Raw genomic sequence first — 27,566 nt, forward strand, 5'->3', positions numbered from 1 at the left:
GCGGATTACGGGGTACACGCGGTCCGGGAGTCTCCTTCCGGACTCTCCTGCCCTGTGGCGTAGGTCCGGCATTGACGTCCGACCCCACCTCCTGCGCGCTGGCCCGGAGAGAGGCCGGAGCCGGGCCTGGAGACGTGGCACAGCCTGCAGGAGGCCGCCGCTCCTGGAATAGGATGCGGTCGCTCAGGCTCTGGAGTTCACAGACCCGGACAGGTAACGGGAGAGGGCTTATTTTCCCTGACGATCCGCTGTCGCTTCTCCAGGACTTTTGCACTCTGGTCTTTTTGTTTGGGACCTGTTTGAGTCAAACTGGCAGAGTAACCCATTTCCTAGGTGGGCAGAATTTGTTTTTGTCAGAGTACTTACTTGGAGAGATAACGTATACTTTTCAACCAATGTGACACATCTTGGCATTTCAGTCCTGTTCAACTGCCACTTAAATCAGTGAGCATTTAGGAAAGTTTATTTTGGCATTGAAGCTGAGAGTGCAGAGACCTAATTCACATTCTGGTCTGGTGCTCACTGTCAAGTACTAGAGGCAGTCTTTTGGCACCGGTTTATCAACAGTGATCTTATGTAGTGCTTTAAGTTCATCAGAGCTCCCATGTGTTTCTTTTCTTCCAAGTAGCCGTCACTTTTTTTAGAGCCTAAAGTCAAAGTACACGCAGACTGGAAGAGCACATCTGGCTAGAGACTGCGGGCTCAATTTTCCAAGCCGTTGCCACCATTATTTTCTTTCTTTATATCAGTACTTTTCTTTGGTCCGAGAGTTTTACCGGCTCTTGGTACTCAGTGCTATTTTATGTTTTTTAGAAGGTATGTTTATGCATGCACATTTTCCTACAGTATTGTAGTTTGACCATTTCTCAACTAGTAAAGCCTTGAGAGGCTTGCATTTGCTTACTTTAGGGATTAGGGTTATCTTTGGATGCAACCCACTGGCCACCAGTAAGGGCTAGGTAGCATCTGTGCTAGGAAGGTGAATGAATGGCCAATTAAAAAACGAGGCAAAGAAAATAAGTGGCTTTTTAGGAAGTTGTGCATTTTTGTCTCACCCCCCACTCCTCAGTTCTGTGCCTACTTCTTCCTTGTGAATACCTCTAAGTTCATCTCTAGTTTAGCGAATCTGTCATACCTTTCAGATAGCATCCTTTCTGGCCTACAGAATTAAATACTGTTTCCTGTTCCCACCTTGAAACACAGTGGCTTTTGGATACCATAGGCTCTGCTCACCTCATTTTCTAAAGCTGATAGGCTGGCTACCTGAATAAACTAGGTTGGGTTTTAAGTCATAGTCTCTTTTCTCTCCACATATTCTTATTAGATGATCTCATCACAGAACTCGATTTTAGAAAGCATCATTACACTGACGACACCCAACATTTATGTGGTTTTGGAGCTCCACATCAACTCAGTGTGCCTGCTGGAATGTTTCAAGGAGCTTGAAATTAGCCCATCAAAGACTGAACACTATGACCCCAACCTTCTGCCCCCCCAGCCCCCCACCCCCGCAAAGACAACATCCAGCACCTTGCCTGCTAGCTACCCTACCTTCTTAGTGAATGACACTGCCGTGTATCTGATTGTTTAAACCATGCCCCTTTCCTCCGAGCCTCCATATCTGGTCACTGAGTTTTATTACATGAACATTTTAAAAATCTTTTCTCTTTCTCCAGCATTTTCACTGTAGTCTATGTCAGTTTTTCAACCTGGTGCTAGTGACATTTGGGGTTAAGTAATTGTATGATGTGCTTTGATGAATTTTTAGCAGTAGCCCTTGCTTCTACCTCCTAAACTTCTGTAACCTTCTAATTGTGACACTCAAAAGTGTCTCTAGACCACTACTGAAGGAACCAAGGGAGGCATAATCACCCTCTCCCGTTTGTGAGAATCACTAGGTTGTTAATTTTAGCTGTTTCTGGAGCTCTCTTACTGAGCTGTCTGCATCACTCTGTGCCTTTATGATGGCCTAATCGACATACTGTAATCAAAGGAATGTTTTCAAAACACAAATATAACTTGTCAATAACTAACATCAGCCTGAATATTACTCAGCAGGTAAATCTGTACAGTAGAATACTATTCAACAATAAAAGAACTTTTGATACATGCAACACCTTAGATAAATTTCAAAGGCATATGTTGGTTGAAAACAACCTGATCTTAAAAGGTCTTAAGAAGAAACCTTTTAAGATCATGAAATGATCTTAGAGAAAGTGTGAGAGATTGCATCAGTGGTTGCTGCCCGGGCTTCTAGTTGATGGGAGGATTGGTGTGAGGCAGTCTTTTGAAGTGATGAAACAGTTTTGCATCCTAATTGTGGTGGTGATGATGAGAGCCTGTGTATATGATGTAACATCATAGAACTGTACACACACACATGAGTAAAAACAAAAACTGGTGAAATTCAGTTAAGGTCTATATTAGTTAATAGTATTGTACCAGTGCCGGTTTCCTGGGTTTAATCATTGTACTCCTAGCACATGACATGCTATCATTCAGAGAGGCTGGATTTGGAATACTCAGTGTTCTTGTGAAGTTAAAATTTCAGAAAAGTTACAGTGACTTTCTGTTCTTATAGACGCATACACACTCATTTCCTGAACCTGGCTAATAAGGCCCAGTGTGATCTGGGCTCCTGCCTATCTCTTCAGTCCTCATTCTTTTCTGTTCCTTGCCTTGCAGGGTTTCTTGAAATGTACCTTGTTCCATTAATACTATTGGAATAATACAGCAGTAGCACTCCTGCCTTACATGGCAGTTACACCTGTTGTATTTTCACTTTTGTTTTTTGAAGCTGCCTTATCTCTGTCTCTTGCTCTAATTAAGTTCCTTTTCTCCTTCAGATTTCAGTTTATTTGTTGCATCTTTGGAAAAAGCCATTTCCTGACCTCCCAGTGAGACATATTCCCGTCACATTGTGTTCTTACTCAGCACCCAATGCAGACCACAGCTGCCTGTTCGAGTTGTGTTGGTATCGTTTTCTGTTGGTGTTTTTGATTGTACTGGACTGTAAGTCTGCTGTTGGTTTTGCTTACTGTTGTGTTGCTACAGGCAGCAGGGTAGATAATGGCTGGTGAGCTTTGGACCCTCACAGAGTATTTGTTAAATGAGTACAAATATCAAAAACAAATTTGGCTCAGTTAGGGATTTTTCCTTGAGATGAACTGATTTATAATATTTAAGGGAGTTTTTTTTGTTTTGTAACCTATTATTACCTATCAGGACCTTCCTGTCTAGAAGTATGCTTGTGTATGTGTGCGTGTGCCCTTTTCTAGAACTCAAGGCGTATAATTTATCTGTTACCAAGTGTACTTTAAAAGGTGAATTAGAGAGACTTGAAATTAATGCGTTTATCAAGTTGAGCTCATTTTGATTTTTTAAAAATGTTAATAGGTTTAGCCCACACAGAATGTTCCATGAGGGAAGAGGTTAATACATTTATCGTGTCACACACATTCGAAGTTTTCCTGTTAATAGGAGTAGCACACAGAATATTTTATGAAGGGAGAGGGTTTCAAAATTGCATTAAATGTTTTACTTTCATTTAAAATATCATGACTGAAATGTAGACATAACTCTAATTCATGTGACAGAAATCAAATTGGCAGTTTACTGTTTGAAATATGTTGGTGTATTAATGATACAGTTAAATAAAATTATTTCCTAAAATGTGTATATGGAAATGACACAGATTGTTTGCGTAGTACGTATCCTCAAAACATTTTGTTAAGAATTTTGATAAGCCCTTCATTTGGAAATAAGTGGCATTCAAAATAGTAAAAGCAGGTATCTGTCTCTTGATGATTACTCTTATTTTTTTCCTAACTATGCAAGCTTTAAAGATGTAATTTTGGGGCCGGGGATGTAGCTCAGTGGTTTTGCCACCAGCCTGGCAAGCGCAAGGACCCGAGTTTCATCCCCGGTACCAAAAAATAAATAAATAAATAAACAAACAAATAAAGTTTCCAAATGTAATTTTGATTACTTTGTAAAACTTACTGCATTTTTCTGTTTTCACAGTATCCCATACCTGAAGCAAAATGATGGAAGAGAGTGGAATAGAGACCACACCGCCTGGGACTCCTCTGAATCCCGCAGCAGTGGCTGCCACTGCCGTGGCTTCACCCCCAGGTACTGTGGTTGGCCAGCACCTAATGTATTCATCAGGGCTAATGAGGATACTGCTGCCTTTTCTGTCAGTTAAAAGCAGGATGCCTATAGTAAAACTTTAACCTTTGTCTGGGTAAAGAAAGATATTTTATTTAAAGAATTTATTAAAAGTAAAAAAAGTGTTAATGCTTTGCTTTAGGTAGAGTTTTGTTCTTTATATTCATGTTACGTATAAGTCAGTGACAGAATATTCTTAAAAGTATATGTTATCTTTGATATTTTGTCATGGTTACTACTTTTGAACATGCAGAATGGCTTTATTTTATTAAAAACACACCCAAACAAATGAAGGAAAAAAAGAAAGGTCTACTGTTGAGCAGTGCCATAATTTAATAACATATCTCTGCTGCTTTTACTTCTGGGAGTTGAAAATCTTTTTCATTCAAGCATATTGTTTTATATTTTAAATTACATATTTAGAAATCATTCTTGAGAATGATGTATTAAGTTAAAACTCTTTGCAGTAGACAGTCCTGTGAATTTGACAGCAATATGAAAAAAGCATTTGAGTTTAGTCCCGTTATCATCTCCGTGTTTTCTAGCTGCAGCCAGTTCTTTCTCTTCTCCAAATGTGTCCGCCGTGGAGCCCTTGCCGCCTCGTGCGTATTCTACCCCTCAGCCATCCCACCCTCCTGGGCAGCCACCGGCTCTCGTCTCTCTCTCCGCCACTCCTCCCGTCCCTCCACTTGGTGCTTCTGTGCCCCCTCCGCTTCCTTCAGCTACCGCTGCGACCTCCAGTGACCCTCCTCCCTCCCACTTCCCGCCTGCACCCTGCGCCCCAGGTGCTCTTTTGTCTGCACCTCCTCCGGGTCCTCCCGTGTCAGGCTTCTCTGTTGGGGCATCTTACGACATTACACGAGGACACGCGGGAAGAGCACCCCAGACGCCACTGATGCCATCATTTTCTGCACCTCCAGTGACAGGTAATTCTCTTTTATTAATGCTTTGAGATTCATGGCTAGATTAAATGTTGTTTTAGTTTATACAGAGCTTTATTGAATATCATTCATGGTGCACAGTTTAGTAGTTTTCACACATTAAGTTGTATAGCCATTGCTACAATCGATTTTATAACGTTTCATTACCTCAAAAAGAAATCCTGTGCCTGTTTCACCCCTGTTCTCTGCAGTCCTCACAGCGCTAGGCAACCACTAATCTATGGATTTGCTTATCCTGGGCATTCCATGTAAGTGGAGTCATGTTGGGGGATTTTTGTGGAGGGCATTCATTTCATTTCGGACATTTTCAGGGTTTATCCATATTGTAGCTTGAGTTTGTACTTCATTTCATGACTGAATAATATTCCATTATGAGAAAATACCCCATTTTTAAAATTCAGTTTAGGTGATAATTACATTTCTACTTATCCATTTCGATAATGCTGTTATGAAGCGTTATGTATAGTGTGGACAAGTTTTTGTTATTGTTGGGTATAGTTTCTTCTTGTTTCTCTCATTTCAATTATAAAAAATAATTCATATGTTGTGATGCATGCCTATAATTCCAACACTCAGGGAAGCCGAGGCAGGAGGATCACAAGTTTGAACCCAGCCTGGATAACTTTGTGAGATCCTGTCTTAATTAACTCTAAATGTAAAGGACTGAGGATGTAGCTCAGTGCCAAAATCTTGGGTTAATGCACAGTATAGCAAAAAGTAAAGGTTGCTCTAACTTTGTATATGCTGCAGGGAGTATAGCTCAGTATTAGATTGCTTGTATAGCATGCAGGAGGTCCTGGGTCAGTCCCTAGCCTTGAAAACAAACAACTTGATTAATATAAGAAATGTCAGAAAGAATTCCAAAATTTTGTCATAATTTTGTCCAAAATTTTGTGCATTTACACAGAAACATCAGAGTGAAGTTTAAGAGTTAAAAGCTCTTCTTTAAAAATTATCAGGACTGACCGACTGGTCCAGGGAATAGTTTTTATTCAGTCAGGTAAAAATTCAAAACCAAATAAAAGCTCGTGTACCAAAAGTTAATGAAACTGGTTTCATTTTGATGAATGTTTTTTCTCAGTTAAAATGAAATGTATGCAGTATACATGGTGATTGTTGTGTACCTTTTACGATGGACTTAGGTGCCCACTTATATTTTGGATCAACTGTTGCTTTCTTCAAGTACTAGATAGGACAACATGAAAACTTTTCTCTAGTTACATATATACATATATATGTATGTATCTTTTTTCATGACAGCGTAACTGAGTCAATGGAAAGAAATTTATTTTTTGGAATTCTTTTTAATTTACATTATAAAAGGTTTGGTTTGGGTGGTTTTGAGTCTCTAACTCAATTTTGAAATACTTGAGAATGTATAGTTACATTATTAAAGTTGTTTTGGGCTGCTTATATACTATATCTTTTTATGTAAAAAGTTCATGGAACAAGTCACGCTCTTTTGCCATTGCTAGGTGTTTTGCCAACCCCTCTTACTCAGCAAGCCAGTCTGATGTCTGTGGTGCCAGGCGCTGGTACCACGTCAGCCATTACTTTCCCAGAGGAGCAGGAAGACCCTAGGATCAGAAGAGGTCATGATGAAGCATCTGCTGGTGGAATATGGGGTTTTATTAAGGTAAGGGACAGGATATTTAGTTTTTAAATTATGTTTTATTTTTTTATTACAAAGTAATAGGTATTCACAGAAAAAAATTTGAAAATAGAAGATGACCCAAGGAAAGAATAAGAATTCTGTTAGTTTGCTCTCATTGCTCCCATTTTTTGTCCGTATCTGTGTAGATGTACCCATTCTGTTAATAAAAATAAGTCGGAACAATGACATGGGGGTATTTCTTTGTGTTTTTGGTTGTCCTTTACCTTGAAGATATAAACATCTTCCTAGCCATATGTTTAGGAATGCATTTTTATTTTCAGAACTGAGCATTGAATCCAGGACTCACCCCAAACTCTTTTTTAATTTTTATTTTGAGACAGAGTCTGAGTTGCTAAGTTTCCCAGGCTGGGCTTGAACTTACAGTTTTCCTTCCTGCCTCAGCCTCGCAGAGTGCTAGGCTTGCAGGTGTGTGTCTCCACACTTGCCAAGCAGTGTATTTTTTATGGCTACTTTGCCATACGTGATATTGCATTTATTCTCCTTGTTTTATTTTATTAATCCGCTATTGGCATTTTCTAATTATGAATTTTAAAATTTATTTTAACTGAGAAACATTGTGTAGATTTATCATGTGCAGTATGATGTTTTAAAAGGTGTAGACATGTGGGATGGCTAAATTGAGCTAATGAACATGTATTACATCATCATTGTGGGGGAGGAAAGACTTGAAATCTATTCTCACCAACTTTCAAGACTATAATATTGTTACTAACTGTAGTGACCAGATTGTGGAATGATTTGTTCTAATTGTAATTCTTATTAATAAAACTATGAGGGGTAGTCTTCTTTATAAATCTTTATAGGTATCTCTGTTGCAAGATAATTAACTCTTGGCTATAAATTTGAAATACAGTATTGTGTGATAGGCAATTTAGAACCTCATTTTCATTTGCATTTCTTTGCACTGACCTTGAACTCTTTTCATGAAATTTTTAGTCATTTCTGTATTTTTTCTGTGAATTCTTTGTTTATGTTGTCTAGTTTAAAATTGGAATGATTTTCTTAAGGGATTTTTAAGAGTTCTTAATAGAAGAATATTTTGTTGTATGTTACTATATGTTGGGTTTTTTTGCATTTTTATTTCATTTACTGTGCTTTTTAAACAATACTTCTTAAATTTTCTTTCAATTTCTTTGTTTTTATGCTAAAAAAGACTTTCCTGCTAGCAGTATATGACATATTTCTCCTTGATATCTTCTAATTCTATTATTTCATTTTTTTAATACTTAAAAGTTTAGCTGATACTCTTCACTGCATTGTGTAAGGTAGAAATCAAACTTATTTTCCAACTATGTAATGGACTGTTTCGGTGTTCTAATTGAAGTAATTTGACATGTCATCTTTATCTTAGTTGCTAAATTCTATGTTGACAGTAGTTTCTGGGCTTTTTACTCTGTCCCTCTGTTCTCTGTCTGTCTCTGCAGTAGTAGCCCACTGTTTTAATTGCTGTAACTCCTGGCCCCTTTATTGCACTCTGTGTTGAAGGTCTGCCTTGTGCAGGTGGGCCTGGGGGGTGTCAGTGACAAGTAAGCTAGAAAGGGTGCCTACAATTCTGTGTTTGTAATAATGTATTGGTATTGAGGTGTCTAAACTTCCGAATTCTCTTCAACATCTTTGTTGGTCTTTTCCCACTTTTCTCAGCGAATTTTGGAATCATTTTGCCAAGATCCTTCCAATATTCTGCTGAGAGATTGTTTGCAATTTCATTGGATATATATTAAATGTATTTTCAAATTGTTTTTGTTTTTGGTTTTGGTTTTGGTTTTTTTGAGACAGAGTCTCACTATGCACATGAGACTGACCTGGAACTCACTATGTAGCTCAGGCTGGTCTCGAACTCACAGTGATTCTCCTGACTCAGCCTCCTGAGTGCTGGGATTACAGGTGTGTGCCACCACGCCCGGTTTGTATTTTCAAATTGTTAAGTGGTTATCTCATTTATCTTATTTGTGCTTCATGTTTCAGGAATGTGACTTTTTTCCAAACTTGCAGTTTTATGTCTCTCTGTACTTCTAAAAGTTTTCTTTGTATAACAATTACAGCTCTTTTTTTTTTCACCTGTCATGAGCAAGGTGTCTGTATGTCATCTTACCAGTTGTGATGCCCAGTTAGCTCTCCAGGTGTAGTAATAGTATTAACTTGTGATTTTCAGCATAGAGTTGGTCAGTAGTCTTAGGAACACATTATGTTGTGCAGAATTGCCTTGGTTTACTGATAGGTTGAAAGGGGAATGCAACTGTCACATGCTGGGTCAGGAGCCACGTCTTTTAGTGCAAGAAGAGACTCTCAGACATGGTTCCTTTCCAATTCTGTGGGTCTCCAGATTCGGAGGAAGAGGTCTGGCTAATATATGAGGATTTGGGAGTTTGGAAATAAACAAAATGAAAAAATCAAGAAGGAAGAAAGAAGAAACTGTAGTAGAACATAGTACAGTGTTCTGTTAAGGTAGTAGGAACAGTTCAAGGGAGTAAAGGTGAGAAGTTTTTACTGAAACATGGACTCAGACATCTGATTGTAGTCTTTGAGACCCTGAGAGGTAATCTTTTAGATAAATAAATAGAAATGAAACATGTAATTTATAAATGGAATAAACATAAGCATACACATATCTATGGAATATCATAAAGTGTGGTTTGTAGATACTTTACCATCTACTGGCCTGTGCACTGCAGTGAAAGGATAGGAAGAGGAATTGAGAAACGTAGAAACCAAAGAGCAATTCAACATTGCTCTGACTTGACTTTGCTTCTATCTTTACTGGACTGGGGTGCATTGGAAACTTTAAAAAATAAGTAAAAGGAACTATTTCTTTCATAATCATGAAGACCACGGTGTTCTTTGTTGATTTATACAGTATAGTAACTTGTTTTATACAGGGTGTGGCCGGGAATCCTATGGTGAAATCTGTGCTTGATAAGACAAAGCATTCAGTAGAAAGCATGATTACAACGCTGGACCCTGGCATGGCTCCTTATATCAGTATGTACATACGTTAGATCTGTATCTGCCATATGCTTTTAAAATATGCATCAACATCGAGCCACTGAATCATAATTCTCAGTTGATTTCCACTGGTCATGTCATTAGTGGAAATTCTTTTTATCTTCTTGAAGTAAGTCTTTTCAGCATTATTAATTTATCTTTTTCTTAGTCATCATTAAATAAGTTTTGGAAACTCCCCCTGAGTCAATTTTGTAGGAATAAAAATATCAACTGTTAGTATCATTACTGATTTTAACTGTAAATATGTGTTAGTGCTGCTTTATGTTAACTTTATTTACTCTTGCTTAAAATGATGCTTTGGCTATACTTGGTTCTGATTAAATGTCCTTATGTTTAACTCGGAATGACTTTTAAAAGAAGGTAATCTAGTTATTCATAATAACTGATTACTAGTTCTTTGTTTGGTTTTTTTTGGGTACTGGGGATCAAACTCAGGACCTGGCTCTTGCAGGGCAGGTGGTGGAACCACTGAGCCAAATCCCCAGCCCACTGATTACTAGTTTTGTTGGGAAAACTATTTTGACTGCCTGTGAGCCCCTGTCATCAAGAATCCTCCTCCAAACTGGATAAAGAAGATGTGGTTTTTCTATAAAATGGAATATTACTCAGCCATAAAGAATGAGAACATAGATTCATTCATAGGAAAATGAGTACATATTGAAGATATACTCCTAAGTGAAATAAATGTGTAAATACTGAATAGTTTCTCTGGTGTGAATAATCTGCAATAATACAGAAGATCCTAATAAGATTACTGACATTGAGAAATGGGAAGAAAGGAGCTAAAGGTGTAGGGAAGGTGGGACGGGTAGGGGAAGGGTAAAAAGGGAAAAGAAGAAAATGTGAGATAATGAAAAGATGGAAATAAGGTGGTTGTAGATGGGGAGGTGAGGAGGGGGTGAAGGGAGGGCAGGGACAAGGGGAAAAAATGAGAACCAAGACTTGTCATGTAGAGGTACAAGATCCCAACAATGAATGTAGCTGTACTGTATCCCTAAAGTGTACCAATAAACTCAATTAAAGCTGAAAAAAAAAAAAAAGAATCCTCCTCCAGACAGTTGTCCCTATAGATGGTGTCCTATTTAATTTTTATGTATCTCTCTAATATGTGAATAAATACTGTGGCTCATCTGAGTCAGTGGCCACACGACAGTATTTCTCCTGAAGATCATTTGTAAGCCAAACCTATATTCAGTAGGTGCTTGAACAGAAACTTTTAGTGACCGTGAAAGGCCAGTAGCTTTGACTGGCCTTGATGTTGATAGTTTTGGATTAGGTTTTGATTAAGTACCATTTATTGAATGCTTGTTATGCCAGGCACTAATTCACAAGAGCCCTGCAAGTTAGGTATTTTTTTCAAGTTTTGGAAAAAAAAACGGGTTCAGAGAGGTGTAATTCACCATCCTGAATCACACAGTTTAGTGGAGCTAGTAGATTGAGCCCATGTTTAATTTTTTTACATTCAATCACTTAGCTTCCCTTGAAGTAGAAACTTGAATCAAAAATTAATTCAGCTAAATTGTTCATTGTGTTTGGAACTCTCCAAAGGATCCAGAACTTGGACTTTGTAATATATGTGATTTCCTATATTCATAATAATCCAGTTTGATGTAATGCACCATATATGTTTTCTTCATTTGTACATATTTTGAATGAAGGAAAGGAATTAACCTTTTTTGGGTATTTTTTGTTGTTTTAACAAGTGTACTATGTTAGACCAAGTATTTAGTCCTTACACCACTATGAGGCATGGGTTTTTTTCTACAGAGAGACGAGCTCAGTTGGTTCCCCAAGGTAACAAGCTGGGTCTGGAACCCAAGACAGTTTCTGAAGCCAGTAGTCTCAACATCAAGAAAAAGGAATAAAACCAAGGGAGAGGGTACGGACGTGAACTTTCTGTTAATTACTTATCTTTAAAAACAGTAATGAAACCATGAAAGCTGATGCTTCACCAGCAACACAAATAACACTATTCTGATATAACAAAGCTCAGTAAAGCTTTTGGCATTTTTACATAAATATTCCATAAATCACTGGATCCAATTATTTCTTGTATATTAAGGAATCACACTGGATTTTAACTTCATTTCAAATGAAATTTTCTGCATTCTTTTCATTCTTTTTCTGTCCTTATTAAAAGCATTTCACTCATCACAAAGTGAAAAGCCTTTGGCTGCAACACAGTGGAGCAGTACTTAGCTAGAACTGTGTTTCATATGGAGGAAAAAGTGAGAAGAGTATCCTTCCTCTTCTTTCCTGTTTGACTCTTTGGTTGTACTAGTAAGTTCTGAAATTCCCAGTAAAGATGTGATCTGTGGAATATTACATTAAACAGGGAAAGGATCCATGATAAAATAACTTAACTCTTCTACGAGGTACTTAGCTAGAAAACAGCCTTGTTCCTGGGGCAGAATGTTTTATATTACAAATAGCTTTCATGAGAAATTGGTTAGCAGTGGTAATCATTAATGCCAACTATCAGAATGTGTGCTTAGAAGTAGGCTTTTGAATTCACTGTACAGGTTGAGCATCAGTGATCCTATGATGTGAAATTCAAAATGCTCCAGAATCTGAAACTTTTTAAACACTGACACAATTCCACTTGTGTTTGAAAATGCCATACCTGCCCATGAGACAGATTGTCACCAAAATGCAGGTACTCAAAATAATTTATAACATTAACTTTAGGTTTTGTGTATAAGATTTATATGAAATAGAAGTAAATTTCAAGTAAATTTAGTAAATTTAGACTTGTGTCTCATCCTCAGGATAATTCACTGCATACAGACAAATATTCCAAAATTTAAAAAAAATCTTCAAATCCAAAACATTTCTGGTTTTAAGCATTTTGGTAAGAGATAACTCAACCTGTATCACAGATAGTAAATTAAGATTTTTACAAAACAATGGCATATATTTGGTCAAATTATTCTAATTAGCAATAATTGCACATGTTTTTAAAATAATTGAAAAATTTTACATGTTTGAACTTAATATGTATTCAATCTTTTTGAATTTCAATGTTTTATATTTCCATTTTCAGATGCACTTAAATATTTGTATTATGACAGTAGTACACATGTAATTTACAAATAATTATCTTTGTGGTATATGCTTTCTTAAAAATAATGAGCACATACAGTAAGGTTTGTGGCCCCCACATTTAAATTATTTTCTAGATAAAAGTATAGAACATGGTAGTCTTTGGTATGTAACTTTTGAAAATTTACCACCAGTAAGAGACTTCATTTTAATTTTCTGTAGAGTATCCCAAAAGTGTAAATCAAACTTAAATTTACACAAAGTGTAAATTAAACAAGCCAGTTGTTTAAATTTCTGTGGTTGCTCCATAAGTGATGGACTGGAAACTGGAAGTTACTATACAATGAATATATATATTGGTCAACAGCGAGAAACTATTTTTATTTGCAGTCCTAAAAATGTAATGAATGTGTTCACCAAAAGTTTAATTAGAAAATAAGACTTGGCTAAATTAGTGGATAGGTATGAACTCTCCAGGAAAATAATCTCTTTTCATATTGGTATATCATTTTCCAAATTGATACGTATGGACCAGTATTAGGAGCCATCATTAGATGCTAAGAAAGTATCCAGTGAACAGAATAAATATGGATATAACTGGGTTGAACTCATTATTTTTAATGTTGGATTTCTCAAAAGCTTAGATATGTTAATGTACATTGTGAATTTCCTAGAAGCAGATGTATGTAGTATCTGCTGCTGCTGTTTAACCACAGTCCCATTTTTAGGCAGAGCTACTAATACATTCTAGAACCTTTCACAGAGTGGTAGAAAATGTGTGCCTTGGTTACGGCAGATGGGGCATGCAGAATCATTAGGAGGCCTGTGCTGTCTTCTACTTGCGAATACTGCATTCAATTTCCAGTCTTGAACCTCAGGAAGAGTTGGTTGTTTGGGGCTGAGAACATAACAAGATACTTTTAGATTAGAGTGTGATAAATTCAGACAGTGTGGTAAAAAGAGGATTTTAGTGTCTACAGACCGAGACTTGAGTCCTGACATTAGTACTAAACAGCTATGTTACTTGTCCAAGACTTTAGTTTTCTCAACTGTTTCAAAAAGTAATGATTTCTGTCTTGCATTATTTTATGAAGATAATAATCATCTTGTAAATAAAATGTTACCACATAGTATGGCAGTAATTATGAGAATTTCATTATTTTAATATGGAATTAAAATTTTCTTTTGCTCTTTGTAGAATCTGGAGGTGAACTGGATATTGTAGTGACCTCAAATAAAGAAGTAAAAGTGGCTGCTGTCCGAGATGCCTTTCAGGAGGTCTTTGGCTTGGCTATGGTTGTAGGGGAAGCTGGACAGTCCAATATTGCCCCACAACCCGTGGGCTATGCAGCTGGATTAAAAGTGAGTGATAGCTGGGCATGGTGGCGTATACCTGTACTGGGGAGCCTAAGGCAGAAGGAGCCCAAATTTGAAGCCAGCTTGAGCAATTTAGCAAGAACTTGTCTCAAAATAAAAAATTTTAAATAAAGGGCTGACAGTGTAACTTAGTGTAGAGCACTTGCCAAGCATGTGTAAGGCTCTGAGTTCAGTCCCCAGTACTGAAAAAAAAAGTCATAGAACACCTTTTAAGGGTATGGAATCTGACAGTTAATTTTTTGAAAAGTGTGATAATGATTCTGTGGTCTAAATGGAGCTAATGTGTTTACTGAAATACTGAACAGCTGTGTTTAGTTAGACAACTCTTTAGTATTAGGAAGATATTACAGAGTTTTAATTTAAAGAAATCTAAGATAGGTTTTGATTATTGGGGGAGGAGAGGAAATAAACTCAGAAAGCATGTGTTAGTTACTTCTCTTGTTGCTCAAACAAAATACCTGACACCTAAAGTTAAAGGAGGAAAGGTTCATTTAGCTCACAGTTTGTAGATGTTTCAGTCCATAGTTGGCTGGCTCCAAGGCGGGGTGGCAAGGCAGAGGGGGATCGCAGAGGAGAAATAGTCCATGGCAGGCAGGCAGGTGAGAGCACGTTAGTCTTCTTTCTGTCCCTTACATTTTATGCAGGCCGCCCGCAATAGTGCAGAGGTAGCACACACACCCTTAATCCTAGCCAGAACTGTGCCAGACCAATTGGTGGACTGATTACTAGTCACACATCCTTGATCCCAGCACCACACACCCTAGATCCAGCCACCTCTGAAAAGCCCCTCATGACCGCATGTTGCTTTGGGGGGCATCTCAATAGGCCATAACAGAGCACAAAGAATTATTAGTCTTACAAAGGATTTAACCCAGTATTAACATTCACATCAATTACTGAAATTACAGTATCCTTTGGTTCCCATAACTTTTTAATTATCTCTTAATAATACAGAAAATGTTTAAGTTCTGGGAATTCTTCCCTCTTATACATTGTTAAATTTTTTTGATATTGTAGTGTTACCAGCATACATATAATCAAGCATGAACAAAGTGAACAGCCATTGGCATAGAAAAATCTCTTCCTCCGTGAAAAACAGAGATGCCAAACAAAACCCTCTACAAATTCTTTGACCTCACATCCCCTGTACCTGCTACTTTAGGTTGCTTTCTTTTGCACCATAAGTCCTCCCGGAATCACCAGTAATTGTCTTCAGTTCTTCTTTTCATATTCTTCATTCTCTACCCCAGTCAGGTTTCTGCCCCCAGACCTCCACTGAGAGTTGCTCACTGTCACTACAGGTGCTCCCTCTTTTTGAGTTTTCAGTGGGTTTCAAGACCTTTAGCCACTCTTTAATGTTTTCACTTAACTCCAGGAGACACGCCTGTGACTGTGGGCCTGCTGTTGTTTGTTTGTAAACTTCACTGAATGTTTGCTGCTTCTGCTTTTCTTGTGCTGCTTTCTCCTTCCCAGCCTCTTGGTTCCCCATTTGCCCCTATCTTTAAACACCATCTCTGTGTGGACCATTCCAAGCTTATATCTTCACCAAGACTTCTCTTGTAAACTTTTGATTTATATAAAAGTTGCCTTTTGACAACTTTACTTGAATGTCTCAAATTTAATATGTCTGGAACTTAAATTTTCTTCTAGACTTGCTCACTTAGCCCTCTGGCTCTCAATGGATGACATTTCTAACCTTTCTCAGGTGAGAAATCTTGGAGGCATCCTAAGCTTCTGTCATCATTATTCACAATTCATCATAATCTAATCCATCAAGAAATCTTGTTTGCACAACTCACACAGTTTTTGTTTTTTGCTGTGGTTCTGTTCTTCAGGGTTGCTGCAGAAACTGAATTAGTGAATCTTGAACCATTGCCCATGGCGGAAATACAGGATTAGGTCCCTGTGGGATTTTGGTCATAGCATTTTTGACAGTCATATATAGCTGTTCTGTGCCTGTGTGTATATATGTTATATATACATATTTGATTGATTATATTGAACTGTCAGCCAACAGCACTGTAACTCATGCTTGAATGATGCTTATTGCACACATGCTTGTTTTACACTTACGACACATCATTCCTGTTGTGCGAAAGCACACTGGACAGCACTTCACCACTATCCTTGGGGGGCCACTTGGAAGATGTAAATCAGCAAGCACAAAAATGCAAGAAAAGTGGCACTAGATAGGAAAGAAAAGACACTTGTTTATCGTATGCAACATGAAACAAGAAAACAGAATATCCTTTGTTTGACCTAGCTGAAAATGTGCACATCAGGCAACCCAAATTTCTTACAGTTCTGTGTATGTTACAAATGAATTTTGGTGATTAGTTAGATTCACCAACACAGAATCCACTAATAATGTGGATCAACTGTATTTATATTTAAGGAAAGTGCATTTTGGTTTTTGACATTCTTATATTATATATAAAGGCACTTAAATAGTATACATTTATTGAGAGCTCCTATGAGCCAGGTACTTTAGACACTATTCACTCATTTAATACATGAAAAGTAATGGTAATTAGGTAATTGGTAGTCTATTTCACTGGACAAAAGTCTGGTGTATTGATTATAAGTAATAACTAACCACTGCTTACAGTTACCCCACACTGGTGCTATATTACTTTTAATTTTACCAGAGGACAGTGCTGCCTGTATTAGAGGTGCTTTTTCATTTATATGCAGCACTTTTAAAAATAGGATATGGAGCTTTTCCTGTCCCCACAAGTACTCTAAAAGCACTTTATGAATTTGGGGCTGTTGGGGAGTAGTTATACTATATCTAAATGTAGTGAATGACTTACACAACAATTTACCTATATCCTGCCTTTGTACTTTTCATAAAGTACAAAGTATCTTTTCATCTATGGTATATCCATAGATCAGTGGTGCTGAGAACACATTAGAAATGTTTCTACATTCTGGTGGGTTTCCCCTGAATTTGATTACCAGTGTATATTTCCAGTAAGGCTTTCTGGGATGTACAGCAAAGCTAACTGGTGGCTGTAGGGTTTAAATGTAGTCTCATCTAGACATGAAAAAAGTATGGCAAGTAGGTAAATATGTGATGCAATAGTTGTACATCTAATCAGTTATATACGAGGTAAATCATAATATTTATGTGTGTGACTTTTATTTGAAGGACTAGAACAGGTCATATATGTAGCTTGAGGTTGTACTTTCAAGATTTCAAGAATGTTTTTGTAAATTGGAAAGGGTTTATGAATCTGGAAAGGTAGACTTTTTCAGATTTACTTTGAGGGGGCAATCTGGAGAAAATACTAAAATAGCTTTTGGACAAAAAAAAAGGTAACTATTTTTTGAAAGTAGACATAAAAGCAAGGGCTTTGTCTAAATTGTGAAGCATTATATAAATATGATACGGAGGCATATCATTCTTTTTCTAGCTTTTACCATAAAACTATAAATTTGTCAAGGTTTTTTTTTTTCCCTAGAACATTAGTGGAAGCTAATGTGAAGAAATAGAATCTTAAAAAAAAAAACCCATTGTTTTGGTCAGATTTCAATTGAAGAAAGTGGCTTTTCTGAACCAAAGTTGTCCTTTAAACATGTGAAATTATTTAAAACAAATCATTTTAGCCAAAATTAAAATTTAAGAAATTTCTGAGATTTCTATGTCAAGCATTAATTTTATTAAAACAGTCATAGTTATGACCATTGTTTCATAGTTTATATTCAACAAATAAAGATGTGGATAATATCTACAAACATTTCTGAAGATATGTAAAATTTTAATTATTCATCTGAACTAAGTTGAAACAATTCTAAGGCACTTCAGTGTTGTAGTTCAGTCTGAGATTATTTCAAAGTGGCCTTTTACCCTCCCTAATTCTTAATCCACCAAAGTCCTGTCTTGTAGCTTGTGAAAAAATGAACAAATTTAGTCTGTTCTCTGGAAGTATAAAATCTACGAATTTTTTTGCTATAGTTGTCACCTTCAAAGTGTTAGGGATGAATCTAAACTCCCACTAGTTCCCTAATAGTTTTTACTGAATTAACATTTACTTAATCTTCTTTTTAATAAAAATGTAGCCATAACCTTTCCCTGAGAGGAGTCAGTTAGCAAACTCACAGTATATACTATAAAGAATTATATTCATCTTATCTGTTATATTTTTTTCAAAATCAGCAGCTGCCTCATTTCAGTGTTATCATGCTTGATATCATTTTCACACTATATTCTTGACATTGGCCCTAAAGGCTTTGGGAAGACTATTTTTCCCCTTGTTCGCTTTTCATGTAGTCTTGAGTTCTTGTTGAACACCAGTTAGGTTAGGCACTGTGCTAGGCCCTAGAGATACGAATGAGGAAAACAGTTTAATTTTTGTTTTAAGTTGCAGCATATTTTATCTTTAGAGATGATGTTTAGATCATACCTGTTCTCATACAGTTGTTACTTTCTTTTATTTCATTTGTCTGAAAAAATTCATTTTTCTCCGAAGTAACTGAGCTTACTTTATTTTTATTTGAATAAAAATTGAACACTTGATCTTACTTCCTCTGTGTACCTCTTCTGTCTTTAAAAATATGTAGGTATATCATTCATGGCTGGTTTTGTGCAAAAATGATATTGAATACACTTGCCATTTGAACATTTTCATTACATCATTCATGATCACTGTTCATGAAATGATTCAGACAAAGCAATAAATAGCAACCTTGTCATCACTCATCTCCAACTTATAGTGTTCTTATTTTGAGATTTATATTTCATGATTTTGAGTTATCTATATAGTGTTCTCAGTGGTAATTATTGTTAAGAGTTAGTATAGTATGTGTATTTACAACTTCTATTTTAAGTAACTGGTCATTTTGGTGCATGGTGCACCAAATTAAAGGGAATTTAGAAAAAAGAGAAACATATGCACTATTAGTGTGATTACCCACCTAAAAAGTAAAGAGAGACTCAAGTAAAAATACTCTAGATTTTTATTCAGTAAGATGGCCCCCTTGACAGATCGACATTAAAAAAAATAGTTTTCTTACATTAATAATCAGTTAGAAAATACGATTTAAGATTGACCCATTTAACATTTGCAAGCAACATGGTAATGCATATGGGAACAATCTAGAAGATGGACCCCAGACTTAATAGCAGGAATGTGATTGGCCTTTCTCATTCTTTGCTCTTATGTAATTCAAGTTTTGTATTGTTTGAATATTTGCAGTGTGTTTGTGTGCGTGTGTGTATAAATTATCTATATATTGTATAATCAAGTGAATAATTAAAAATTAGTGTATTAAATATTTGATATGTTAGAAAAATTGTTTCCAATCTATACCATTGTCATTTAGGGTGCCCAGGAACGCATAGATAGCTTGCGTCGAACTGGAGTAATCCATGAAAAACAGACTGCTGTGTCGGTAGAAAACTTCATTGCAGAGTTGCTGCCTGACAAGTAAGAGGCTTACTGTGTTTCTCTTAGAAGCAAAATGCAGTTGGGCCTGGGAGTTCATGCTAAATACCTAGAAGAGTATCTCCTGTTTTAGATTCAGAGAGAAAAGTATGTTCTCAGATGCTGTTGTGTAGTTATCTTCTGCTGTGTGAAACCTAAATACCTTAAAACCATAGTTCTTCTTAAGGCCTTTTTAAGTAACATGGATTTTCAGATAGGCTTGTTCAAGTCCATCTTGTTTTACCAGCCACACGGAGAGGAAGAGAGATGGAGTCCCCATTGGCTGTCTTTGAACATGCTTAGTCTAGATTACCAATGTCCTCTTCCCAAGGTGGCAGCAGGAGCTAGGATGTCAAGAAGTGTATGAAGGCGGGGGAAAGGAACTAAAAATTTCCTTACCCAGTGGTACTAGGGTCAAAATGGAAGAGTAGTTTGTATGGATGGCAGTGGTTATAGTTTTACGTTGACTGAATTGAAGAGAATGGGAAAACTGCTATCCCATTTGAAATATTAATAGTCGCGTTTTAGAAAACAAAGCACTTGGAGCTTGAGTGTGTGTTCCCTAGCGTGATTAAATAAACCTACTTAGACCTTCGAAGACTCTGCTTTTTAGGAGGTGCATGTGTAATAGTTTAGTGAGTTTGTTATCCATGGTAGACATTATTGTGTACAAATAATGTGAAATGGTGCAAGGTAAAATTTAGCTAAACTTGGTTTTATGGAGATTTCACAAATACATTTTCTTAATTGAGAAATATTATCATAACCAAATATGATTAGTATAACCAAATAAAATAAATGTCATTTTTCTTTAAAGTTGTAGGATGCGACTACTGCAGATTTTCAGACTGCCATTTTATCATTCATTAGTTGCTTATGTTACTCTATATTTTACTTGGTGGTTTCTCTGAATATGTAAATGTCTCTTAATCCATTTTTTTGTTGTTGTACTTTATTAGATCTACATATGTTTAAAAATAGAGATATTGAACATTGTACTGTGCCATATGCTCATATTGTCTAAATTCATAACTTCAGGGCAGCTGGTTGTTTAATAAATTTAGTAGCTAAGATTCTGGTGTTGCTAGAATTGTCTTCACATAAGCAAATTTAAGGATTTTTAAAAAATAGCTTCCTAGAGGGCTGGGGATTTGGCTTAACGCTTCTGCCACCTGCCTTGTAAGTGAAAGGACCCAAGTTCGATTCCTGGTACAAAAACAAACAAACAAAAAAAATTCCTAGTATTTTTAAATAGAAGGAAGCTTTCTTGATTTTATGCAGATGTACTCAAAGCCTGATTCATTGTGAAAAATGCAGAAAATATGATTTGAAGGATTTATTCATGAGAACAGTATCATTTCCTTCACATAAGTTTATTTTAAAATTTGCTAGTAACTTCTAGCTGGCTGCTTATTAGTGATAGAATTGGTAACATAAACTTTCCATATTTTAACAAGTAACATTATTATTTGTAAATGCTGTTGTGTGTTCAGATGAGTGTAAACTTTTCTTTTGCATATTTGTGTAACACTCCTTTCATTATTCTCTCCCATTTTAGAAAGAAAGGAAACTTTCTATGATCAGTAACTTTAAATTATTTTGTCTTTGTTATTTCCCATTCTTTTTCTCCTTTTTAAATTAGGCCAACAGAATAATTTTATCTATTGTTTCAGTGGTTGTCTTTTTGCAGAATAATTAGAAAAGCTTGTTTTTAAAATCTGATGTTTTGTCTGAATAGTAAACTTGTTTGAATAATAAACTTGTTTTTCCTTTTTATCCATTCACTGTAACTTTTATTTGCCATGTAAACAAAATGAAGCCCATGTGTTCTATTCCAGGTGGTTTGACATTGGGTGTTTGGTAGTAGAAGATCCTGTTCATGGCATTCGTCTAGAAACCTTTACCCAAGCCACACCGGTGCCTTTGGAGTTTGTACAGCAGGTTGGTTTTCTCCTTTTCTCTGAGTAAACTTGAAATACTGTTTTCATTCTTTTTTCCTTTTTCTTTTTCTTTCTTTTTTTGGTACTGAGGATCAAACTCAGGGCCTTGTGCTTGCAAGGCAGGTGGTGGTACCACTGAGCTAAATCCCTGGCCCTGAAATACTGTTTTCAGAATAAAAATTTGTGCTAGATTTTTTTTTAAAAGAAATTATGTTCTTGATTTTGTCTGTCTTTTTTTATGTTTTATTCTTTATTTGCTTTCCTATTTCCTGGGCCTTCTGTATTTTTTATTACCTCCCTACTTTTGTTTTCCATCGTCTTTTAAAAGGTCATATATCACATGTTACTTGTTCTTTTTCTCATTTTTTTCTGTTTTTTTATGATTATCTGAGATCAGGAGAAACTTTACTTTTTCTGCTTGTTTTATGCCCACTTTCATTTATTTCCTTTATGCTCCATATTTGTTTCTACTGTTCTCTACATTTCCCATTTCCTTGATCTTCTTTTTTAGTTGTTCATCTTTGGTAACAAGTTTGTATTAGAAACCTTACATGACAGTCCCATGTCTTTAGGTATGTTGAGTGAAAAAATGGATCGAATACTATACTTATCCATAGTTTCCAAAAGAATGAAAATTTCTCTAATTCTTTAATGAATAAAATGGAAGGTATGTATGTATATATTTACCTTGAAACCTTTGTACTATTAAAAATTACTTTGTTGACTTTTTTCTGTCTTAAAATTATTTGGGGCTTATAAACATTTGAAAATCTGATAAAGCATAGATTCATTTTCAAGAAAATATGGATTACATATACAGTTACATATACATTTGCCATTTGTATTCATAAAGTGGTCAAAAGCAATCCATGACCCATTTAGAAGCTTGCAGTTTAGAAAGAAAACTAAGAATTGATGTCTGAATTTTTGAAATTCTGATAGAACTTTTATTTATACCATAATTTATTCTTTTTTTTTTATTTAATTGTACTGGGGATCAAACTCAGGACCTTGCGCTTGCAAGGCAGGCTGTGGCACCACTGAGCTAAATACCTGGCCCTTACTGTAATTTGTTCTTAAAAGTTCAAGAAATTTTAAAATATATGTTTACAAACTCATTCTAATATAAAGATAATTTAAAAATTATGTGAATACTGTGTATACTGTTACATTAGCAAATTTAGATAAAATGATAGATTTTCTAGGAAAATAAATTTTACTGTTATTGATTCAGGAGTATTTGGTTAAACAGTACAAAATTGCTCTTTGATAGTCAAAAACTATATGTGTATAATGAAAATTCTATCTCACCATAAAAAAAAAAAAAAAAAAAATCTCGTCATTTAGAGAATGGTGTTCAAGTGAGTTCCTCAGAATGTCCAAGGCATGGTTGATTCTCATACTGCATAGATCATCAAAAATAAAGATAGAAAGTTTTCTAATTTGGTGTCTCAACACAAAGAAAATTTAGTCCATTATCACTTAAGAAGATGTCCAAATCATTGATAAGACTAAGAGATTAAATTCAGAAATATATAGAAGAATTTATATCCTGACCATGAAGGGTTTATCCCAAGAATGGACAGTTCACCAATAGCATTCAGTTAATGTAGCTGAACATACGAACAGAGTAAAGAAGGAAAAGGGTTCCAGCAGAATTGTTTACCAGAAATACTAACCATGTTATTAAATATTCTATCTAATTAGGATTAGAAGGCTATGTTTGTACTAGAAAATCGAGGCGGACCTCAGACCTCATGGTAAAATATTAGAAGCCCTGTAATTAAGGTTGCTCCCCTCATTGCCACTGTTAACATTGCTGTGGACTCAAGGTCAGCCCACAGTGGTCCGCAGCCAAATCTGGCCTGCCACCTGCTTTTATAAGTAAGTTTGTTGGAGTCCAGGTGCGGTGCTACACACCTGTAATCTCAGCACTTGGGAGGCTGAGGCAGGAGGATCACTGCGAGTTTGAGGCCAGACTGGGCTACATAATGAGTGAGTTCAAGACCAGCCTGAAGTGCATAATGAGACTCTGTCTCCAAAAAACAAACAAGAAAACAAAAAGTAAGTTTTTTAGAACGTGCTCTGCTAGTCTACTTACATGTTGGTACAGCTATTTATGTACTGCAGCAAGAGAGTGGAGTAGTTAAAGTGAAGACTGATTTTGAAACCTAAATTTGTCTATCCCACTTCAGAAAAAGTTTGCTGACCTCTGTACTAGAAGTTAACTGTTACAAAAGGATAGTCTTTACTATATTTTTAGGTCTATATATTGAAAAGAAATAGACATGATGCTCAGAGAATGAAGTGGACCTCTGCATTTAGATACACATATCTAAACTGTCAGTGACTTACTGCTAAAGGAATGTCCAAAAAGGTACATTTAGTATCATCCCAGTTATTATCAGGGAGTTATATATACTGTAAAATATATACAAATGAGTAGGGAAAATGGACAGCAGCCATTAATGTGATTAACTAAATAGTGCTATTCACAGGATATCATTTGCTTTTTATTCTGTTTTTTTTTTAATGTGGTATCAAAATTTAGAATGAAAATATGTGCATTAAAATACCTTCCTTTCACGGTGGTGCTTCAGTTCATGAACTCACTTCTCTCCGTGATTCTGATTGCAAACCAAATTGGACGAGCACCGAATCAAATTTCCTGTAAGGTCAGCATGGAACCTACCCACTGAACTTGATTTGGTTCTCAACCAATTTGGTTCACAACCAGAATCGTGGAAAAAATTAAGTTTGTGAACTGAGGTACCACTGTATTCACTGTTCTTTAGCTGTTTATTTTTTAAGCCATCCTGAAATATTTTATGTCTGTATTGTTTTATTATTGAACTGTTTAAATTTGGGGGGTCAGAAATCATCCTTTCAGAGATGTATAATTATCAACAATACATATAGTAATGAAAATCTGGAAAAAGACTTCATATAATTTCTTCTTATGAAACTTAAGTATAAGTGACTCTTTCCCTGCCCCCATTAAAAACCCAATTCTGAATTTTTGCGGGCAACATCAAATACCGTGCTCCTCAGAAGTGTAAGCCTAGTGTCGAGAGCATCCCTTGGGAACTAAAAAGAATGCTCTTGGGCCCACTCAGAGCTCCCAGCAGGACCTGCATTTTAAGACCTTTTGGGGGATTTGTGGGCTCATAACCATTGGAGAAGCAGTGTCTGTAATGACCTTAGTGATGTGTCTGCTGTTCTTCGTGAGACGTAGTGATGTACTAATAGAGCGTTGTAGGTTTTGAAAGAGAGTATTAGAGCTGAGTTTCCCAAATAGCAGGCTCTGAAGTAACTGTATAATGTGCACTGCTTTTCCTGGGACAGCTGTAGAGTTTCTAATTCAGGTGTTTTAGTTGGGTCTTGAGAAACTGGTTTTGCAAAAAACAAACAACAGGCTCCCAAGTGATTGTAATGCACAGCACAGTTGTGGATCACCATGCAGTACAGACTCCCCCTCGGGACTTGACACCCTGAAACAGAAAGACCCGCTCCGCTCTCCACTGCTAAGCAGAGAGTATTCTTTTATACCTGTGTGGATGAATAAGTGCTTTGAATAGAAGCAGATAGAGGTTGGGTCAAGTGTGAATGATATAAAATGGCTCGATGCTGTCTTAGACGGGACATTATTTGGTATGTGTAAGCTTGCTGATGTGTTAGTCATGTTCCTGGGGACCCTTTCCACAGACGAATTGAGCAGTTGATGCCTTAATGTGAAATTTGGCTCTGTTTGGTTGGAATCTTACAACTATTGAAAGGTAGTTTTAATGATATCATATAGCAGTGTCAGATAGCAAGAGTGTAAGGAAACTAAATGGTGATTACCTCTGGAATGATACGGAAGTTAAGGATTGGGATGCTGATAATGTGCTCGCTTTTGACTTTGTAGTGGTTATGTTTACCTGATCCATTATAATAGTTTATTGTCGAGTGCTTATGTTTTGTGTAGTTTCTCTCTGATAATAAACTTCAGTAAAACACTGAAGAAAAGAAGGTAGCTTTAGCATGAACATCATCATCAGCAGCAGCATTGTCATTATTATTGTTGTTGTTGTTGTTATTCAGTACCAGGGACTGAACTCAGGGTCTTTGCGTTGAGCTACATCCCCAACCTTTAAAAAAAATGTTTTTTTAAATTTTGAGGCAGGGTCTCACTGAGTTGCTAAGTTGAAGATGGGACTGGAACTTGGTGATCTTCTCGCCTGAGTGTCCACAAGTGCTGCATTGTAGGCAAGCACCAGTATGCCTGGCCTCTTACTGACCCGGTGTGACACTGAAAGGACAGCTAGAATTCAAGCCTTTGATCCTGAGTTCTGTTAAGAGGTAGAGTGGGGTTAGATTTAAAACCTCATCATCCATACAGCCCTTGGTTTAATTCCCAGCGCTGCAAACAAAGGAAAAAAAAAATTATATTTGAATGGAAAAAACGAGCACAAGGGGGATATTTCTAACGAAGTAGCTGTGTGCACTATTACTTTTGATTGTTCTGTAGCCCTATAGCTTTAAGCCCTTGGCAGCGTAGATGTGTTTCTCAGGGTTTGTCATAATCTATATTAAAAGTCAAGACTTTGAGATGTCACTTACGTGGTAGCTACTTCCAGTGACGGTATTTAATGAACCATACTATTCTGGATTTTGTGTTTCCATAGGCTCAGAGTCTAACTCCCCAGGACTACAATCTGCGGTGGTCAGGCCTTTTGGTAACAGTGGGCGAAGTCTTGGAAAAGAGTGTACTAAATGTCAACCGGACTGACTGGCACGCAGCTTTTACTGGCATGTCGCGTCGGCAGATGATCTACAGTGCGGCCAAAGCCATCGCGGGCATGTACCGGCAGCGCCTGCCACCCCGCACCATGTGAGGGTGACTCTTCCCTTCCCACTGGCTGTTCAAGAAGGGATCATGCCTTCTTCAATGAATCTAATGGTTTTTATAATTTTCCTGTAGACTGCCATTTTTTTTCCCCCTAGAAAGGCATGGTATCATTCCAATGGAAGAAAAACAAAGATCTTTTTTATAATTATATAATTTCTCCTACCCAACTTCTCAGAAGAAAAAATACAGATATATTTATAATAAAGCACAACTGAATATACCAAATTCATAAAATGGGAATTCATGTGCAGAGACATTTAATTTAGTGATTTGTACTTGATTTTGTTTTTAAAGTAGACATGTTAATTAAGTATTTTTAAAAAGTGTTCTTTTTGCTCTGTGTATGCGTGATCTCAGGTCTCATGGTGGGCAGTGTGCTCCACAGTTACCCAAGACACCTACTTGTAGGGAGCTGCTGCTCATCTCTGCATGTTTTATACAGTAGAGGCCGCAGAACGGAATCGATCATTGCTTTTTGGTCATCATGTACACACATAGTTTGGAAAATTATATGTGCTTCCTTTTTAAAAATAATTTTTGGCATCTTACAGGTTTATACTATGAACATCGGGATAATACCTTGTATTTTTTCATCGGCGTATGACAACTAAAAGACAAATGACCCAAGTGTATTTTGTGTCACACCTGTTTGTGTTGTTTTTATGTAATACTTCTCAGCACTTCCAAGGGTACATTCTGACAACAGCCACTGTTTTACTTCTGCTTATGTTCTCCACACTATGAAAGAGAAATTTTTGAGAGAGGCTTAGTTTGCTTCTTAGAGGATGGGATGTAAACTTCTTATTTTAATTAAGGTTACTTCTTACTTGGTTGCCTTAAGCACTACTTTTTTAACTTTGTGCCATTCTGCCTTCACTTTTTGTAGACATTTTCAAAGAAACTTTTATATTCAGTCTAGTTATTTTAGTCCATTATGTTTGTATTTTGTGAAAGCATTTTCTTCCCTCAGATAAAATATTTTGCCATTTTTGGACTTAGGTAAATCAAAAGTGAGTAAATTTTTTTCTTACACAGTGGAACTCTGCAAGTGCATGTAACTTTTTAACGATAGTTTCAATATAAATAATTTAATTTTTATGT

General features: G+C 36.4%; 1 protein-coding gene across 5 annotated transcripts; it reads left to right on the top strand.

Annotated features, from left to right (window-relative positions):
* Positions 1 to 25: 25 nt before the first annotated feature.
* Prrc1 (proline rich coiled-coil 1) lies at positions 26 to 26,581 on the top strand. Of its 5 annotated transcripts, XM_010627211.3 has the most exons (10): positions 26 to 213; positions 4,024 to 4,134; positions 4,716 to 4,772; positions 4,956 to 5,096; positions 6,587 to 6,747; positions 9,663 to 9,765; positions 14,030 to 14,193; positions 19,534 to 19,637; positions 21,473 to 21,575; positions 26,242 to 26,581. In XM_010627211.3, the coding sequence occupies exons 2-10, from the start codon at positions 4,044 to 4,046 to the stop codon at positions 26,449 to 26,451; spliced, it is 1,134 nt and encodes a 377-aa protein (XP_010625513.1). In that variant the 5' UTR covers positions 26 to 213; positions 4,024 to 4,043; the 3' UTR covers positions 26,452 to 26,581. The 5 variants fall into 5 exon arrangements, with proteins under 5 accessions (XP_010625513.1, XP_010625509.1, XP_033622396.1 ...); XM_010627207.2 differs by having other exon boundaries at positions 31 to 213; positions 4,716 to 5,096; XM_033766505.1 differs by lacking the exon at positions 26 to 213 and adding an exon at positions 2,894 to 2,970 and having other exon boundaries at positions 4,716 to 5,096.
* The last annotated feature ends 985 nt before the right edge of the window (positions 26,582 to 27,566 follow it).

This window comes from Fukomys damarensis, unplaced genomic scaffold (assembly GCF_012274545.1).
Source record: "Fukomys damarensis isolate Sample0158 unplaced genomic scaffold, DMR_v1.0_HiC HiC_scaffold_3, whole genome shotgun sequence".
NCBI lineage: Eukaryota > Metazoa > Chordata > Mammalia > Rodentia > Bathyergidae > Fukomys > Fukomys damarensis.